Below are 15,627 nucleotides of genomic sequence, written 5' to 3' on the forward strand. Positions count from 1 at the left end.
AAAAAATTAATGGTAAGTTATGGGAGAAATAAATTATACTCCAAACTGTGGCTGCAGGTTCATTTTTACTTAACCCAAAAGGACCAACTTTTCTCATTAATACTAATGTAGATGTTAGAAAATTTAGCTTCAACATATAGCGTTATTATCTAAAAACTATGTAAATAAACCTGATAAGCTGCTAACAAAATCAATACTGTAAAACAATCAACAGCTTTTCGATGTAGCAGGAAAAAACAGAAAAAAGATCCTTTACTTTAGCAATAAAAAGTAGTTGCACATGGAGACATGGACATGCATACACTATTTCTATAAATCAAAAAGTGCTGATATTATGGAAAAAAATTTTAAGTGAGGAACATAAAGGATTTGAATAAGTAAGTATACATGTTAATTCTTCCCTGAATTAATATATTAATTGAATGGTATTCCCATCTAAATCCACATGTGATTATTTTAAAGTGGGATTTGGGAGAACTTTTAAAAAACAGTTTAGTGTAGAGTAACTAAGAATAGCCAAAAATTCAGGAACATAAACATGAGATGACTACAGCTGAAGAACAGAAAACTCTGATTAAAAAAAAAAATGGGCAAAGTACTTGAATAGACCTTTCTCCAAAGAAAATACATAATGGCCAACAACACACGAAAAGATGTTCAACATCATTAGTCATTAGGGAAATGCAGATTGACGCTACAGTAAGATACCACATCACCCCCATTAGAATGGCTATTATAGAAACAAAACAGAAAATAACAAGTGTTGGCTAGGATGTGAACAACTTGGAACCCCGTGCATTGCTGGTAGAAAGTAAAATGGTGCGGTTACTCCAGAAAATGGTATGGCCGTGCCGTGCCCCCCCCCCCCCCCAAAAATAAAAATAGACTAGCATACAATCTACTAATTCCACTTCTGGGTATATACCCAAAATAAATGAAAGGAGGATCTTTGTACACCCATGTCCATATGGTATTTGTACACCGATGCTATAATGCTATTCATAATAACCAAAAGGTAGAAGCAACCCAAGGTGTCCACTGACAGATGAATGGATATACAATATGTGGCACATACATACTATGAAATATTATTCCATCCTAAGAAGGAAGGAAATTCTGACACATGCTGCACCATGGACGAAACCTGAAGACATTCCATAAGCCACTCACAAAAGGACAAATATTGCATGACTCTTCTTACGTGAGGTACCTAGAGTAGTCAAATTCAGAGACAGACAGTAGAATGGTGGTTGCCGGGGGCTGGGGGGATGGAGAGTGGGGAGTTAGTGTTTAATGGATCAAGAATTTCAGTTGGGGAAGATAAAAAGTCCTGGAGATGGGATGATGGTGACTCTTGTACAACAAAAGGAATCTATTTTATACCACTGAACCACACGCTTAAAAAATGGTTAAAATGGTAAATTTTATATAACATATTTATCACAATAAAAAAAGTTCAATAAGAAGGAAGTTGTGCTATTAGTTACTATAGGATATTATAAAATAAAAATAGTCTATTATTGGCATAAAACTATATGGACAGATATATGAACTGGTGTATAAATCCCAGAAATATAAAAATTCAGAATACGGTAAGGGAAATTTTTTTCAGATAAGACATTTATTTGTGGTATGAAAATAACTGAATTAAAAAAAATAAAATTTGAGAAGCATTATGTATGATGTAGTGATTAAAAGTGGACAATCCAGAGCCAGACTGCCTAGGTTTTAAACCCAGCTCCAGGGGCGCCTGGGTGGCTCAGTTGTTAGGCGTCTGCCTTCGGCTCAGGTCATGATCCCAGGGTCCTGGGATCGAGCCCCGCATTGGGCTCCCTGTTCCGCGGGACGCCTGCTTCTCCCTCTCCCACTCCCCCCGCTTGTGTCCCCCTCTTGCTGTCTCTGTCAAATAAATAAAATCTTTAAAAATAAATAAATAAATAAACTCAGCTCCAGCACACACTGGCTGTTGAGCAGGTTACTTAGCCTCTCGGTGCCTGTATTTTTCATATGAAACAATGGGTGTGATTACAGGGATACTTATTTTATACCTTCTTTTAACGGTTAAGTAAGTTTTCATTTTTAACATGCTTAGAATAGTATCTGGCACATCTTAAGTTACCTAAAGATTCGCCACTAGTCCTACCATACACACATACAAACACACACACACACACCACAAACAAATAAAATTGGATTATAAAGGGTTTAGGACAAAACCAGACAAATTAACCATAATAACTAAATATAGATCAGTCTCTTTCAGTAGAGAAGGTCTTGTCCCGCATAAAAACATAGGAAAATTAAAGGAAAACATGTATTTGAAAATATAAAAACTGGAAAAATTTTTAAAAATCACCATATACAAAAAGGCAAATAATGAAACCCAAGACAAAGGACAATGAACAATATCAAATCAACAAAGAATTGTATGGCTCAAAACGTAAGGGAGCAAAAGCACTTAACAAAACAGTAAATAAAAATAATCAATAAAAATTTTTAAAATGTTTAAACTTATTGTGTCTAGCATCTTTCCTGGCTCCCCAACTGTCATCCCTAAACCCCATTTCCATTGCTAACACACTACAGAAAGACTGAAAAAGCCTAATGCTTGCATGCCCAGTCTTTCTTCAAGTTGTAGTGACCATGCAACTTGGTCTGTGCCAGTAAGACTTAAAGACACGAGTGCTAGGGGGTAAGGTGCTGAACAGGAGGTTTCTTTCCTGATAAAGGTAGACGCGCATGCCAGGAGAAAGCCTTGACTCTAGCATGCTGTCCTTCACCTTCAGCCTTTTACACATTAGCAGGAGGAACTGGCACTTGGATCTCTTAGTGACATTTTAACTGAAAAGTCACTGACAAAACAACATGCTGAGTCAAGAAGAGTGGAAAGACAGAAAGATGACCTTACTGAATCACCAAACCTAGACCAACCACCTCTAGACTTCCTGGTAAACACACAACCTTTGGTTTAAACCAAATGGCGGTCTTAACTACCATGTTCTCCTCTCTCAGCATCTGATGCAGTTGATTCCTCCTTGAAAGGTCTTCTTTACTTGGCTTCCAGAACAATGCTCTTGACTGACTTCCCTCCTACCCTCCTGGCTGTTTCTTCTTGGTCTCCTTTGTGATTCCTCCTCATCTCCCTAGCCCTTTAAAATTTAGGAGTACCCCAGAGGTATTTTGGAATACTCTAGGGAGTTCCCCAGTGGTGCCCTTGACCTGTTCTCTTCTGCACACTCTCTTGGTGGTTTTATCCAGTCTAGTGGCTTTAAATACCATCTAAATATTGATAAATACCGGGGCGCCTGGGTGGCTCAGTTGGTTGGGCGACTGCCTTCGGCTCAGGTCATGATCCTGGAGTCCTGGGATCGAGTCCCGCATCGGGCTCCCTGCTCGGCAAGGGGTCTGCTTCTCCCTCTGCCCTCTTCCCTCTCATGCTCTCTGTCTCTCATTCTCTCTCTCTCAAATAAATAAATAAAATCTTTAAAAAATAAATAAATAAATAAATACTGATAAATCCCAAATTTATATTCATAGACCAAACTTCTGTGCACTCTAGACTTCTGTATCCTACTTTCTACTCAACATCTTCACTTACAAATTATTCATCTCAACTTAATATCTCTACAGCTTAGTTCCTGATATCCATATCCTAATATCTGTGCCACCACCATCCATCCCCATCTCAGTGGATGGCAACATTATCCTTCCATTGTTCACACCCAAAGTGTGTAGAGTCATCTCTGACTCCGCTCTTTTGCTCTCACTTCATCTAAGCAAATCCTGTCAGCTTCACTTTCAACACGCCTATCTAGAATCTGACTACCGTTCACACTGCCACAACCCTGGCCCAAGAAGCCACAATCTCCCGCCATGACTGTAGCAATGCTTCCTCACTGGTCTCCCTGAACCAGCCCTCACCCCCATTCAATGTATTCTCTACACAGGTATCAGAACAACTCTGTCAAAATTTAAGTTACTTTAGTTAAAAGCCAAAATCCTTAGGATTTTCAAGACTGTACATGATCTGGTTCTCTGCTACCTGTCAAACCTCACCGTCTGTTTCAACTTTTCCTCACCCCATTCCTTGCTTTCCTAGAGCACATCAGTAAAGCTCCACCGCAGCAGGGTCTTTCCACTTGCTCTCCACTCTGACTGGCACGGTTTTCCTCCAGATACTCCCATGACTGATGCCCTCCAGCCTTTACTCAAAAGCCACCTTTCCTTGGTCACACTAACCAAAATTTCTCTCTCACAAAACCCCCAACATCTCATATTCCCCTTCTCTGCATTAGTATGTCCCCCCTCTTTAGTACTTTAGATTATCAAGCATCCTCTATATTGCCTGTCTCTCCCACCAGAATGTAACTTCAAGGAGGGCATGCTTTAATCTTATATTCACTTCTGTACCTCAGGACTTTGATCCCTGAATCTACACTTATTCAATAAAGATCTGAGTGCCAAGCATATGCCAATTAAAATAAGATACCGTTTTTGCACTTTGTGCAACAGTAAATATTTGGAAAGAGTGTTAGCAATGTCAAAATACTGGCAAGAGTGTTGGAAAACACTTACGTACTCAGAGTAGTAGCACTGACTGTAGGCTGTTTCTGAAGGGCAATTTGGCAACATGTATCAGAAGTCTTAAAAATGCTCACACCCTCTGATTCCATCGAAAGGAATGTATCCAAAGGATTTATCTGACCAGCTCTTATACTCATGTACAAAGTTCTTCAGTGTAGAATTGTTTCACACACTATAAAAACAAAACAAAGGGGCGCCTGGGTGGCGCAGTCAGTTAAGTCTGACTCTTGGTTTCGGCTCAGGTCATGATCTCAGGGTGGTGAGATTGAGCCCTTTATCAGGCTCTGTGCTCAGCATGGAGTCAGCTTGAGATGCTCTCTCCCTCTCCTCTGCCCTTCCCACTCGTGCTTGCTCTCTCGCTCTCTAAAATAAATCAATCTTTAAAAAAAAAAAACAAAAACCTAATGTTCAAAGAAGTCTGAAGAAATACATGGCAGCACATTTCGATGATGAAATATTACAAGGTCGTTTAAAATCATGTTATTAAAGAATAAGAAGGTAAGAATCTAGGAAAGTAGGAACCACACCTTTTAAATGAAAAAGAAAATTCAATCAACTCATTAAGTGATTGTCTGTTAGGTGTGGGTTTCTGAAACAGTAGGAACTGTTTGCCTCCATTAAATATATTTAAGCACACATACATGAGAAAATGCAAAAAGAAAAGGCACTGAATAATTATTAATTGTGAAGTCAAAAACTATTTGGCATTGATGAGATTAAGGGGGATTTTTTTTTTTTTCTTTTCCACTTTTCACTGAAAGGGTTATACTTTCAAAATAGCCTACTGGGGGAGGGAGGCCCCTGGGTGGCTCAGTCAGTTAGTTGTCCTACTATTGGTTTAGGCTCAGGTCAGGATCTCAGGGTCGTGGGATCAAGCTCCATGTGGGATTCCACACTCAGTGGGGAGTCTGCTTGAGATTCTCTCCCCACCCCTTGCCTCTCCCTCACGCTTCCCCACACTCGTGTGCACACACTCTCTCAAAAATAAATAAATCTTTTTAAAAAATAGCCTACTGGGAAGGGGGCAGCAGAAACCTGATGAGCTATCCAAATTAACTGGTTAATTTCAAGATCCAAGAGGGGTAAAATAAGGCTTACCTTGCCTGAGACCATGTTTCTCCCTTTCCTTTCCTGACATTCAGACACCCGGGCTCTGTCTGGACTTCTTCTGCCTGTTGGCTACCAGAACACCAATGGATTGTGTCCTAATTGCCCAACCACCCTCCTCTGCATTTCCAATTACCTTTACTGACTCAGTCTTCAATCTCTACATTCCATACTCTGAACCCCAACTGTCCCTTCATTTCTACTTCCTAGTATATCAGCTAGGTCCTAAAAATTACCTCGATCCAGATGTAGTCTTCTTAGTTGTAGTTCTAGGATCCTGATGGCAAAAATTAAATAGCAGAAAGCATCAACACTAAACCAAGACTGGTACCTACATTTGTAAAGGTGTACCTCAATCATATCATAGAATTACCTCTATTCTAGCAAAAAAGAGTTTCCGTAAACTTTGGTATTGGTAATCTTACCTTCTTCTGAAATCCTACAGCTTTTTTTTTTTCCCTTAAAATATCCTAAGGGCACGTGATGAGGGATGAACTCATCACCTCTCCTAGTTGACTGGTAATAGCTGAGGGCAAGCACGTCTTACTCATCCCATAATTCCTCTGGGTCTGAGTACGACTTGCACAGTATACACTCCTAAAATGTCAAGTGAATCAATTATCTTCCAGAACACAGTATTTCAGTAACCTTCTACATTTATGTACTGCCAAATGTGACTTTGAGAGTCCACGTTCTTGAGTTAGCAAAGACGAGGTCGTATTCATAGGGCACAAGAAACAACTCCGCATAACCAGCACCATTTGCTTAAACTCAAGAGTAAATGCGAAAATCAAGTCATGGTGGTACAGGTGAGTCACAACAAAAACAGCAAGTATTAAGAGGGTGGAATCTGACAGAGAAACAAGAACATCCCACAAAGCAATGTTCTTACAAGGACTTGAATTGCATAGAAGCCCAGTGTTCATGGTGATACTGTCCGTACCTGCCTCTCCAAGTGTGTTCACAACAAAATCAACTTCCACAGTCATGGCCCTGGGAACATGTGTCCCACAACTAAAGGTATAATAAACTCAAGACGTGGAAGAGTTGCATCCTTTCCCCAGCTGCCATACAAAGATGAACAAGGGTCTTCATAGGTCGTCAACAGGTTTATTTATCTGGTGGTGAAGGAGCTCACCTCGCACTCACAGGGCTCCTACTCACGGTGGGGAAAAGGCACATGGTGAGCATCCTGGCTCTTTAGAAGCCAAGGTTCATCAGCAGAGCTACTTTGAACAATGCGGTCACTGAGACTCAAAACTGGTCATCTTAAGTTTATTTCCTTCTCTAAGGTTACAAAAATACGCAAGTGAACAGATTTTGCACCAACTCCCTTCAAAGACATCACCAAACTTCAGCAAAGTGAGCTGGCAAAATACAAAGGAAGAAGCTACCCAGTCCATTATGCACAGCCGCTACTCTGACACTTGACTCTCAAAATTCCCTCTTTCATCTCTGAGTGGGTCCATACGGACACACTGCTGCATCCCCTCGATTTCTCAGACTTCCTCGCCTGTGCCCTGGATGCATTCCGATGCATCCAGGAGCTGACCGGCAGCCATCCCTGCAGCTTTGATCTTTATCAGCTCTTCTCCTGCAGGCTTCCTTGCTCTCTACACATGTTGATGGTCTTAAACCCCAAACATCCACACACCCTTTGAGGGGCTTCTCGGTCCTTCGAATTCAACATGCCCCCAACAACACCTATCCGTCTCCTCCTGAGAACCTCTGCTCACTACTCTATTTCTCTGTCTCGCTTCATGGCCGCCCAACAAGCAAACTGAGGAGACATGGGACTGTTCGCCACCAACAGAAGCTGACCAGACCCCCTTCCTCCAAAACATTTTTAATACTTTCACTCTGCTTCCTCTTCCCACACATGGTACAACTCTTATAAGTTTGTGTCTTGACTGACTGCGAGAGAACTGATCGACCTCAACCATACCTGGGGCTCATCCATCACTTACCCCAACACTCGGTCTGTTCGAGGCATGCCGACCTGCCCTCAGTGTTTCCACACGCACCATACCCTTTCATAACTCTCCACTTGCACCTTTGGGAATGCCAGCAACTTTCTATGTCTGGCAAACTTCTACAGGCACATTCCAAGGCCAGTTCAAATGTCATAGCTATTCTCCAGTCTGCCCTTAGGCCCAGTCAGGGGTGTTCCCTTCTCTGTGGACACACAGTACTTCACAGAAGTCTCCATTCAAATCAGGCCAGACAACATTTTTAAACACCTGTTGTGTAACAGGTACGCTGTGCTGAGCACCGAAAAATATAAAAATAACCAAGACCTGGACTCTCCTTATGGACCTCACAATTCAGGAGACAGACATGTACAAAAATAATCAGAGGACAGCATAGTAAGTGCAAAATATCACCAAGGCCAGGACAGGTCAGCTGCAGTTTTAAAAATGAAGAGTTTGCATTCACATGATGTGTTTCAACACCCCTTTCCAGCTCAGCCTCCAGCGAGTGAGATCATGACAAGGGCCTATTATTTCATCATGTTTGTATTCTCCGAATCTCGTACGTAGAGTGCCCGGCACATAGCAGGCTCTCAAAACTTTTCTTGAATTCATAAAGTAAGAGAAAAGCGCATAGTGACCCATGATGCCTCATGCATGGGACATTCTAGAAAATAATCTTCTCCAGAATTACTTGCCAAGTGAGAAGAACTGAGTGGAATGCCCATAAAATGATTGAGAATGCAGTGATCATGTCAGGAAGGCATAAAACAGAAGACCCTTGTCTCCTAGGTGCCTGTAAGACCCCACTTGGTTGGCCTCATCCCTACTCGCTGGCTTCCCACCACACACACTGGGCAGCTCCCTGTCCCTCAAGCACACCCCCCAACTCCCGCTCCGTGCTGCCTCACCTCCATCTTCGCACTTGCTGTAAGCTCTGCCCCCGGGAAGGCCTGTCATCTGATGTCTTAACGTCTCCCTCCTCCTGAGCCTTCAGGCACCGGCTCATCTGTCACCTGCTCAGCGAAGCCTTTCTCAACCACCTGATATTAAGATCGAACTCCCTTCACTGCCTTTCTCAGCATTTATCATCTTACATTCTCAGCATTCACTTAATTTTCTGAGGCGCCGGACTAGAATTTAAGCTCCGCAAGGGCAAGAACGTATCTGTCTTGTGCCTGTCTTCATTCCCAGCACAGGCAGGTACTCACCAGACACTTGTTAGGTGAGGAAGTCAGTGTGTCGGACTCCTGGGTGTATTTATGGAGGCTAAGAGCACAGAGACTGCTTGTTCTGTTTCCTGTCTCCACAAATTATGAACTGTGTCACTTTGTGCGAGTTACTTAAGGTTTTAAAACTTCAAATTCCTCATCTGCAGAAGTGGGAGGAGTATACCTATCTATACCTCATGAGTTGTGAAAGTAAATGAAATTAGGGATTTAGAAAACTTAGAACAGAGCATGACACATCACTGGTGCTCAAAAACATTACTATGGCTATTATTTTTATTCCAAGAAAACTTGAGATACCTTCTTTAAAAAGTGTTTTAATTACATGCAAATATAGAAGCATCAAAACCAACACGTTAAAGTTAGCTTTTAGAACAAGTTACTAGGGGATGATTTCTGGTTTTTAAGAATGTATCGCGAGTATCCTTCTCATAATTCTGCTAGCTATTTCTCTCAAACTCTCACCTAGAAAAGACTGAAGTGATATAAAAGTGAATCGAAATGATTTTCAAGTCCCTTTAACATGAAATAGACAAAATTAGCTTACAAAAAACAACTATGGAAAAAACAACTTAGCAAGAAAGCTCAGAAACCTATAATGCTAGGCAAGTCATTACAAGTTTGGGATGTACTCCTGGTTTGAGAGGCATTTATTTTATTAACCCACAATAAACTGAATTAAAGCAAAGGTTTATCCTCTCGAAATGTTATTTTTCTTTCTCCAGAAAAACTAAAGACTATTTCTTTCATGAGGTCTTTCTTCAGGCTCTGGTATAATCAGACCAACCCCTGAACATTCTTCTTTTTCCCCCAGAGTCCTAAAGCATTTAGGGGCCTTTCCACACCCTTTATACACCCTTTTTGTGCTGCTCTGTGGTTGCGTCATAAACAAGCTCTTGCCCTCCCCAGGTAGGTTACATGATCCACAGGGCGGGGAGTGTATTCTGTCCTACTTCTGTAATCCTACCTTGCTCAGGCTGGTCACTGGAAGCGCAATTACAGCTCTGTAAGAAGGAAAACACACATTCATAATCTAAAACCTGATAAGAACTGGTATTGCCTTCAGAAGAGGGTGGCTGATAGGTCTGAAGATGACTGAATGAATCATGAAGTATTTAACTATTCAGTGACTTACTCAGCAGCATTAATTTGCAATAACCATGTAGCATCTTTTAAATTATGGTAAACTGACAGAGAGCTGTAAGCCAAGGGCCTGAGAAGAGAAATGCCAATTTCTAAACCATTCAGTTGAGTGTGAGGATTTTAATTTTTCAAAACTCATAGTCATACTAAAAGTTTTTTTTTTTTTTAAGATTTTATTTGAGAGAGAGAGAGAGAGCACGAGCGCACACACAGGCAGAGGGGAGGAGCAGAGAGAGAGGGAGAAGCAGACTCCATGCTCAGCAGGGAGCCTGACGCAGGGCTCGATCCCAGGACCCCGAAATCATGACCTGAGCCGAAGGCAGATGCTTAACGACTGAGCCACTAGGTGCCCCAAGAGTAGTTCTTTAGACTGATAATGTGAAGGCTAAGAGAATGGGCTCCAGAGCCCTATCACCTGGTTTGAATCCTACCTCTGCCACTTGCTAGCTGCGTAACCTTGACAAATTATTTAATTTCTGTGTGATGTTTTCCTCTGTAAAATGAGGATAAGCCTCACAAAACTACTGTGAGGATTAAATGCACTCAATGAAATGATTAAGACAGAGCCTAAAACTTGGTAAGTATTTTGTAAGTTTAGCTGCTATCATTGGCATTATAATTACTATTATCCTACTTCTCCTCACAATCTCATCTTATTTAATTGGAGCGGTTAAAACACACATATACTCTAGGGGCGCCTGGGTGGCTCAGTCGTTAAGTGTCTGCCTTTGGCTCAGGTCATGATCCCAGGGTCCTGGAATCGAGCCCCGCATGGGGCTCCCTGCTCCACAGGAAGCCTGCTTCTCCCTCTCCCACTCCCCCTGCTTGTGTTCCTGCTCTCGCTGTCTCTCTGTCAAATAAATAAATAAAATCTTTAAAAAAACAAACAAAAAAAAAAACCACACATATACTCTAAACAAAGATACTTTGAATCTGCCTTGTTGTCATCAGTCATAATCTGATTTCATACAAATTTCCTTTTTTTTAAAAATTATTTTTCCAGTTTTATTGAGATCTAGTTGGCACACACCACTGTGTAAGTTTAAGGAGTACAGCATAATGGCTTGACTTGCATATACCGTGCAGTGGTGACCTCAGTAAATTTAATTAGCATCCATCTCATACAGACACAATAAAGAGCAAAAAAAAATTTTTTTTTCCTTGTGATGAGGATTGTGAGGATTTGCTCTCTTAACTTTCATACAGATCATACAGTAGCATGGGCTATGGTCATCATGCTGTACATTACCATTTCCAGATTTTGACAAATAAAATGGGTTTAATCACAATTCTTTCTCATACTCAGGTTAAAGCTTCAAGAAAATGGCTATTTCAAGTCCAGATCTGGGTTTTTACTTAGTTCTCTGAAAGGATTTATTGAAAACCCCAGTGGGCTGGAACATTCCTGCTGCTTACCTTTCAGGAGAGTAACTTTGTATACAGAGTACAGAGGATGTCCATTTGGTTTCAATTTTCTAACGCACAAACACCTCATTGTATTGTACTATGGTAACACACTCTCAGTGATCTAAAGGCACATTGTTTTTGCTCCTTGATCTTATGCTCTACTTTTAACTCTGTGGTGATTAAATTTCCTGTCCCCCACAACAAACACCTCTCAATTTATTGTGAGCATCCAAACAAGCTAGTTGCTGTTTTTTGTTTTTGTGTTTTTTAAATACAGCATAATCAAGTTAGTCTTCCAACAGTTCAAATAAAAACTCAAATGTGAATCCATGAAGTTTCTGGTTACATTAATTTTTTTTCCCATTTCTATACAGAAAACCACCAGGTAAAAGAAAACTTAGTTTTTGTAACTCAGACTGAAAACTCTGAATATATAACTTAGTTATCAAGTTTCTTTATACAGGTTAATAAAAGCTAAATAAATGTGCTTGGCTTTTCATTAAAACAGGCCTACTTTTCTCTTAAGGCAGGATATTCTGTAGTATATGGAAAGGGGACTTTAAAAATGCTTAACTCTTTGGTGGAACTGATCAACTACATAAAAAAAATTTCCATTTTTGAAAATAAAGTTGCGCCCCCGCCCCCCATCCTCCCAACCACAGGGGACACGTTTCAAGACCTCCAGTGGATGCCTGAAACCAGAGACAGGACCAAGCCCTATGTGTGTACTGCTTTTTTTCCTACACATACATTACCTATGAACAAGTTTAATTTATAAATGAGGCACAGAAAGAGATCAACAACTAACAATAAAACAATTACAGCAATATACTATAATAAAAGTTATGTGAACATGGTCTGTCTCAAAATATCTTCACCCTTCTTCCTGTGATAATGTGAGGTGACAAATGCACGAGGAGATGGATTGAGGTGAATGATCTAGGCATTATGATTTAGTGTTAGGCTACTACTGATTTTGTAACCAAACATCAGAAGGAGGATCACCTGCCTCTGCACCATGACTGACTACGGCTAACTGAAATCGTTGAAAGCAGAACCCCGGAGAGCCGGGGACTACTGCATGTCCTGGGTACCGGCCTAATCTCCGGAGAGTATGCGCACTTCTGGTTTTCTGGGTTTTGAGCATCCTGTGGTCCAGAGAATCTTACTAGTAGTAGCCACTGCCCAGGAAGTTAGGCGAGCCCCCAGACTGCCCGTAGAAAGATAAGGAGTGTAAAAGTTGACAGGTCCTGACATTCTCAAACACCCACATTTCACAACGCAAGGCTGAGGCCCAGGGTAGGGAAACACCTCGCTTGCGTAGCTCACTGGTGCCAGAGCATTACTAGAATACAGAGCCTCTAACCTAGAGGCCACCGTGCCAGTGGCCACAGCTCCACAGTTCCACCAAGCCACAGGCACTCCTAACATCCAAACAGGAAGGGAGCTCCCCATCATCTGGCAACCACCGTTCCCCTTACCCTGCCATCAACACTAAGAACCAAAGCTTTGATCTCACTTACGCCTCAACTCACTAACTGTGGCAATTTCTAAAATCAGGATCATTGTTCCTCTTCCAGTTTTCTCCCCAATGAAGAAGACTTCAAGTGAATTCTTTCTTCCCACTCAGCTCCTCCAGGGATGGGAGTGGAATGTGCTACATCCCTCTTCCTCCCACCCATACCTCGTCCTGGTTTTGCTCCTCCGAGCCTCAGGATCTTAATGCTAGGCCTGAATCCAAACAAATCACCCTTCAAACACTTCTGCTCATTATAGGCTTCTCACACAGGAGGCCTCAAAATAGAATTAGAAAATAAAACCCGAAACTATCAAGGTGTAGAGAAGTAATGAGATCCTCTGGGATCTGCCTGGTTTTGTTAGTTTCTGCTAAATGTTCTCACATGTGTTGACACATCACTCTAGAGGTATTCCCCCCCGCCCCCAGACCATTCAAGAGTAGTCACTATTTTTATAGAACTTACTTCTAAATCTATCAGGCATGCCTTTAATTCACACAAGGTTATACCTGTTAAAATAAAGGGTGTTCCCTACAGAGTGTTCTCAGTCAACTGGAATGGCTAGCAGTGTTTTTTCTTAGTCTCTACAAAACAGGCTGACTTTTCCATTTCCTGTTCTGATCTGTAACCCAGAGAAGTCTGTCCATCTGCCAAATTTTTAGTAAGACACTTAATAGCTACTCTTAAAGCGCTCAAATTTCATAAACCTGACAGGCCTTCGAAACTACTACTTCTAAAATATACACCAACGTAAATAAAAGTTCATCTTAGCAAAGTTTAACTTCTTAGTCACTCTTATATCCCTGAAAACTTACCACACACCTTTCAATAAAACTCAAGGAAAAACTAATCTCTTTTCACACAGTGAGGGCCCACCATGAGTCTCGTATGTAACACTTAACTATTATTAAAAAATTTTCTAATTGTGAAATTTGTATATAACAGGCACCCGTTTATGATTTTTCTTAATAACTTAGTTGTTTTATGCACCTATTTCTCTAACTAGGCTTTACGTTGCTCAAAGATCAGAGCTGTGTCTATGACTTTTTCTCCCTTCCCTACGTAACATGCTGATCCACAAGAACCTAAATGTTGTAGTGACAAAATGTGTTAGTTTTATAATCAAAACCTGTCTTTCTGCTTTCTGACATGCTTAATTTTACATTCAAATAATTCACAAACTGCTATAAGGCACAACTGATTTCTTCTATTCTTACCAGAACTGGACACACGCCTGATCCTCTGTGGAGATAAGGCCCGATCAGAATTGAGATTTCTACTGTCACTATTCCTCCTCAAACAGGAAACAGAAGGCCCCGCTTTGGCTTTTGAACCAGGTGTTTTCCTCAAATTGGAGGAGTCAGGCTTGGATATATTCCTGCCTGATGTGTCTGCAGTTTTTGAAGCAGAACCCTGTGAAAAAATAGTTAAGATTTTAATCCAGATCATACCTTCCTCATACCACTTCCTTGTGGCACTATGTCAATGCAACAATTTCTGTCTAAGCAGATATGCCAGATGGATATTTAATTTTCATTTTTAGTATGAAGGAATTAAACCTCTTCATAGTTCAGTCTTCAATCCATCATGATCCGTCTCTTGTGCCCACCAGTGGAACTATTCCCAAGATGACCAGTGCCACAAGCTGAAGTCAAGCTACAGCTTTCGATCTGTTCTCTGTAGCCCATGTCCTACGGCATCTGATGCTGATGATGCCAACTTTCTTTGATTTCTCCAACAGAGCACATTCCTGGTTTTCCTTCTATCTGTCTGGTTATTCCTCCTCTGGATCCTGTCTCAATTCTAGTTGTCCCAAAGGTCCTAAACTTGACCCTGGTCTTTCCTTGCGATATGCTCTCCCCAGGTGATCTTGTCCACTGTTTCAACCACCACCTACACCCTGTTGTATCTGCAGTCGACGTGTCCTAGCCAGCACTCTCCTGCGTTTCCCATGTATTTAGCTTCTTCCTTTACCTGTCCACTTAGCATTCTTCAGGCACCTCTGCCTAGCAATGCCAAGATTAATCATATTATTGTTTTTACGGATCAACATATGGCCCTTATGGAATAATACTTTAAGTTCAAAATACATGTTTCCACTCATTTGATCTTCATAACCCTAGAAGTTATTACTTTTATCATATCCCATTTTACAGAAGAATATGAAGTAGTATCTAACTTTAAACTAGTTTTACCCACCCATCTCAAAACTTATCTCTTCCCATATTTACTAAAACATACCCAGGCACCCAACACAAACAATGAAAGCTATTTCTAGGTGCTTCTTTTTTTACTTCCTAAACTCCTGACAGTCTTCTTTCCCTTTTGCATCGATCTTAGCACAAGCTTGCATCATTTCTTCCCTGGATTACTGAAACCACATCCTCAGGATTTCTGGGCTCACCAGCTTCCACTCCAATTCACATTCCATTCCATTGCTTAGGTAATCTCCTTAAAGGCCAAACTGGGTTAGGCAGCTTCCCTCCGTCTTCCAGATAAAGTCAACTCCTAACAAGGCACACCCAGCCCTTTTGATCTAGCAACCCCTGCTATCTCCTTCAGCTTATTCCTTAATGTTCACAGTTCTGCACCCCTGGCTCCTATCATACTCACTACCCTGGAGTCCCCTAAGTGAGAGTATCTTCTCATGTTTCTTCACCTCTGTAGAGG

The 15,627-nt window shown here is 41.2% G+C and overlaps 1 protein-coding gene across 3 annotated transcripts in view; it reads right to left on the reverse strand.

Moving 5' to 3' along the window:
- MTUS1 (microtubule associated scaffold protein 1) overlaps positions 1-15,627 on the reverse strand; it is a 167,632-nt gene that overhangs the window by 88,966 nt on the left and 63,039 nt on the right. For all 3 annotated transcript variants that reach the window (XM_064585618.1, XM_064585619.1, XM_064585617.1), the window contains exon 3: positions 14,175-14,370. In XM_064585618.1, coding sequence (XP_064441688.1) covers positions 14,175-14,370 — 196 coding nt within the window. The remainder of the gene's footprint in view (positions 1-14,174; positions 14,371-15,627) is intronic.

Source organism: Mirounga angustirostris, unplaced genomic scaffold (assembly GCF_029215605.1).
Source record: "Mirounga angustirostris isolate CCGP_5_RB_7025 unplaced genomic scaffold, mMirAng1.0.hap1 SCAF_2, whole genome shotgun sequence".
Classification (NCBI taxonomy): domain Eukaryota; kingdom Metazoa; phylum Chordata; class Mammalia; order Carnivora; family Phocidae; genus Mirounga; species Mirounga angustirostris.